This window comes from Phyllobates terribilis, unplaced genomic scaffold (assembly GCF_046119375.1).
Source record: "Phyllobates terribilis strain yellow unplaced genomic scaffold, ASM4611937v1 Scaffold_1__5_contigs__length_1240528914, whole genome shotgun sequence".
Taxonomy (NCBI): Eukaryota; Metazoa; Chordata; class Amphibia; order Anura; family Dendrobatidae; genus Phyllobates; species Phyllobates terribilis.
This window is the reverse complement of record NW_027362761.1, coordinates 251,951,943-251,955,754: the sequence shown is the minus strand read 5'-3', so window position 1 is coordinate 251,955,754 and position 3,812 is coordinate 251,951,943. Positions and strand designations below refer to the sequence as shown.

The 3,812-nt window shown below is 39.9% G+C and overlaps 1 protein-coding gene across 1 annotated transcript; it reads right to left on the bottom strand.

Annotated features, from left to right (window-relative positions):
* Positions 1 to 1,127: 1,127 nt before the first annotated feature.
* Positions 1,128 to 2,102, bottom strand: LOC141254980 (taste receptor type 2 member 40-like). The gene has a single exon (XM_073671061.1). It carries the CDS (start codon positions 2,100 to 2,102, stop codon positions 1,128 to 1,130), a length of 975 nt encoding a protein of 324 aa, XP_073527162.1.
* Positions 2,103 to 3,812: the final 1,710 nt, after the last annotated feature.

The window sequence follows — 3,812 nt, the reverse complement described above, 5'->3', positions numbered from 1 at the left end:
AATTTTTCCTCAGGTGAAGATTGGCTAAATCATTTGGGATTTTTGCCCTCCTCTGGATCAACTTTAGCAATTACAGAACTAACAGGTCGAACTTGATGGACGAAAGTCTTTATTCGGCTTTACTAACTATGTAACTATGTAACATATGTGGCTGACTTTTAGATACTGTACCAATAAACATACTTTAAGAGGAACGTGTCATGTCCAATAATGTTATTAATCTGCAGGTATAGGGATAATCTGCAGGTTAATAGCATTATGAAGGTGCCCAACCACTGTACTGAAAGTGCAGCAGCCGGGAGTAAATGAACTTTATTCCTCCTGGAAGCCACCAGCTTCCAGTCATGCATGCCAATTGCTCACAGCACTGATAGCGGTGGTTATAGGCATGCCCCACACTGACTGGCAGTTGGCTCTGTAATAATGCGCTGCAGAGCTGGCTGTCAGTTAGTGCTGAGGTGTCCTTTCAGCCATCACTCTCTTGGAATTGCTCCAAGCACGCATGCATGACTGAAAGCCAACAACTACTGGGAGAAATAAAGTTAATTTTCTCCTGGGTGCCTCACTTTCAGTAAAGTGGCCAGGCACCTTCTTAATGCTATTAACTTGCAGATTAACCCTATATCTGAAGCTTAATAGCATTATGGGTCATGACAGGTACCCTTTAAGAAATGTCTACAGCAATAGTTTATGGTGCTTCTGGGATGTATTTTGTAAGACTTGACTCCACTTGGCATTAGGATGTGGTAAATGCAAATTGGCTTCCTATTCATTAGTGTGAGGTATGCTCGGGAATCAGTCTTTAGGAAGCTGGCCTTCAGGATGGAGATTAGTCCTAGTACATTTGGGACAAACCTATATCTGTGTTTAAAGGGTAAAGGTTGAATAGTAAATCACATAAAAGCCTTTTTAGATTTAGTGACTAAAGAAATGATACTTGCCCAGGCCAATGGAAAGTTTGTGGACCGGACCACAAAATAAGTAAAAGCCTTTCTTCGATTTAAGCTTGCAGTCTACAAAAAAAGTCTCTCAACACCAACTTCCATAAATAAGAACTCTAAGACATTTTATGGAATAAAAAAATAAAACATACTGTAGATTATGTTATATTGTTAGACACAGAATATTTACTCATCCAAAATATTGTGGACTTGGAGATTAATAAAGAGAATCTTTGGATTATCAATTGTTTTATTGTTACAATGCTGTAAAACTTGGAAAAAAGCTTGTATTGCTTTCTTTAGCTTCGGACTTCCCAGAATTAGGATAACAGACTGTGCTGGGGAGTAGATGTAGATGACCATTAAGCAAACACAAAATCCAACACTGCTTGGAGGAAAAAGGTCCACAAACATTATGATTTCTGAGATGTAGAATGATAGATAGAGCACTAGAAGCCAGCCAACCGTCCTAGCTGCTCTTTCTCTAGCTTCTGTTCGTGGGCTTATGGAGCTGTTGCTCTTTTCAAGGTTCTTACTATTGGTCCTAAGTGATTTAAGAATTAGACAATTGGAAATACCCACAAGAATTAAAGGGATTGAGCAGCCTATAATATTGCTGGTTAGCAAGTAGGCAATGCTCAATTTTGGTACATTGCTTTCCAAACTCTGGTTAATAGGTGCACCCTCAATTGGAATTTCTCTGTATGTGCTCCATATAGCTGGAACGCTAATAGCCACAGATGACAGAACGGTAATCACAAGGAAACATGGAACCAATTTTGGGATTTCTAATTTGACGCGTATTAAGAAAGTGTTTGTGAATATGACTATTTGTAGACAGTAATAAACACAGAGGCAGACCGTGAACCAGAAACTTGCATAGACAGGAAGAAATAATAAGGCATTAAAAGTGGCATAGACTTCATCTGAATAGTACAGGTCGCTCCTCAGAAGGCTTAGAAAGTCGTTTGCCGTCATGACAATTTGAAATGTGATGTTGGACAGACCGAGTGTCACCAGAATTAAGTCAGAAGAGCCGAGACTCTTGCCTTTTACCTTTTCCACAAGATTAACTGACACAATGACACAGTTTGTGAAGATCCCCAAAGTGGTGGTAACGCCCAAGATAGCCATGGATGTGAGGACAAAAACAGAAGTCATAATTTGTGCTATAACATAAGCTTTCCTTCAAGCTGTAAAAAAACATTGGAAAACTTCAGTCTATCTCATTAGTTACTCTTTATGTATATGATATACAAATAAAGTGTGTACCGTATTTTATAAATCTTTCCGACATGGACAAGCTTTGTAGTTATGGTTAGTTTAAACTATATATAAAATAAGCCTTCAATAGCAAAGACTATAACATGAAAACACTAAATGTATCGAAAACATTTGCGTAAAAAAAGTATGAAAATACATATTGACACCATTACATTGCCATGCATCACTTCAATTGCCGGTGTACCAATTTCCTGGCAAAATCCGATGATGAAGCAAAAAGTACATTACTACCCGTATATTACAGTTCATTACTGCCCGAAAGATAACCGAAAAGTGCCATAGGAAAACTATCAAAAATTACCAAATGGCTTGGATTCAACAAAAGTTGCTTAATATTCCTAAGATAACAATCAAAAAGAATAAAATATGACACAATTGTATGTCTGCCAGAACAGACCACTCACAAAAACTCAGCAAGGATATTACTAGTGACTGAGACATCATAATTCTTATGGAGTATCTAAGGCTATGTGCACACGATGCAGAAATGAAGCAGAAAATTTCTGCATCATTTCTGCATCTCCCTGGCAGAAAAAACGCATGCAGATTGTGCATGCGTTTTTCCTGCAGAATACATGCGGATCCACATGCAGATTCACATGCGTTTCCGCATGCAGATTGACAAGCGCTTTCCAGGCGATTTTAGCATCACCTGGAAAGTGCTTGACAACTAGGTCACACTATATAAATCTATGCAAACAGCATGGATTTATATAGTGTGACCCGAGAGAGTGTATATACTTACCTCCGATGGCCCGTGCTGTCCTGCTCACTCCGTTCTCCCGGCTGCCGGCAACTTTGAATTGAAAGACCCGCCGACGTCAGCGTCACGTGACCCGTCACATGACTCTGACGTCACTGCAGGTCCTACAACTCACTGCAAGTGCCGGGAAGCAAGCAGGAGCGCAGCGCGGGCCGACAGATTGTAAGTATATATATATTTTTTATTTTATTCTTGTTTTTACAGCTTTTTTAATGGTACCTGGGTGTGGATGAGACTCTCCTCTCCTCCACACTCGGGTACCATCCGCACATTAGAACGCACCAATTACGCAAGTACAGATGCAGTCTTGCGGAATTGGCGCGTTCTAATGCAAGTCAATGGCGGCGAAAACGCCGCGTTTCCGCAAAATTAAATGACATGCTGCGGATTTTTGAGCGCAGCGTTTACGCTGCGGAATAATCCGCATCATGGGCACAGCACATGCGGATTTCAATTGGGGAACATTGCTTCCCTTCTACCATGCGTTTTTCATGCGTTTCCGCGGCGTTTACGCAACTGCAAAAACGCTGCGGAAACGCATGAAATACGCATCGTGTGAACTCAGCCTAAAAAGGGCGAGGATGCGTATACAAATCAGGTTCCCATGTGTATTTACCAGTCTCAGTTTTATGGATTGGAAAGAATCACTGCTGATAAAAATCACGTGATATATGGGATAGTTTGCCATAAAGCATTTGAGAGACTCTTCAGCAGTCAGTCCTAGATTATTTATGAAGTTTGTGGAAAATTAAAATAGAAGGAAAAAACATTTTATAAGCAGTAAAAAATTGAAAATAGTGAGAACATATTTTTTCCAACAAAAT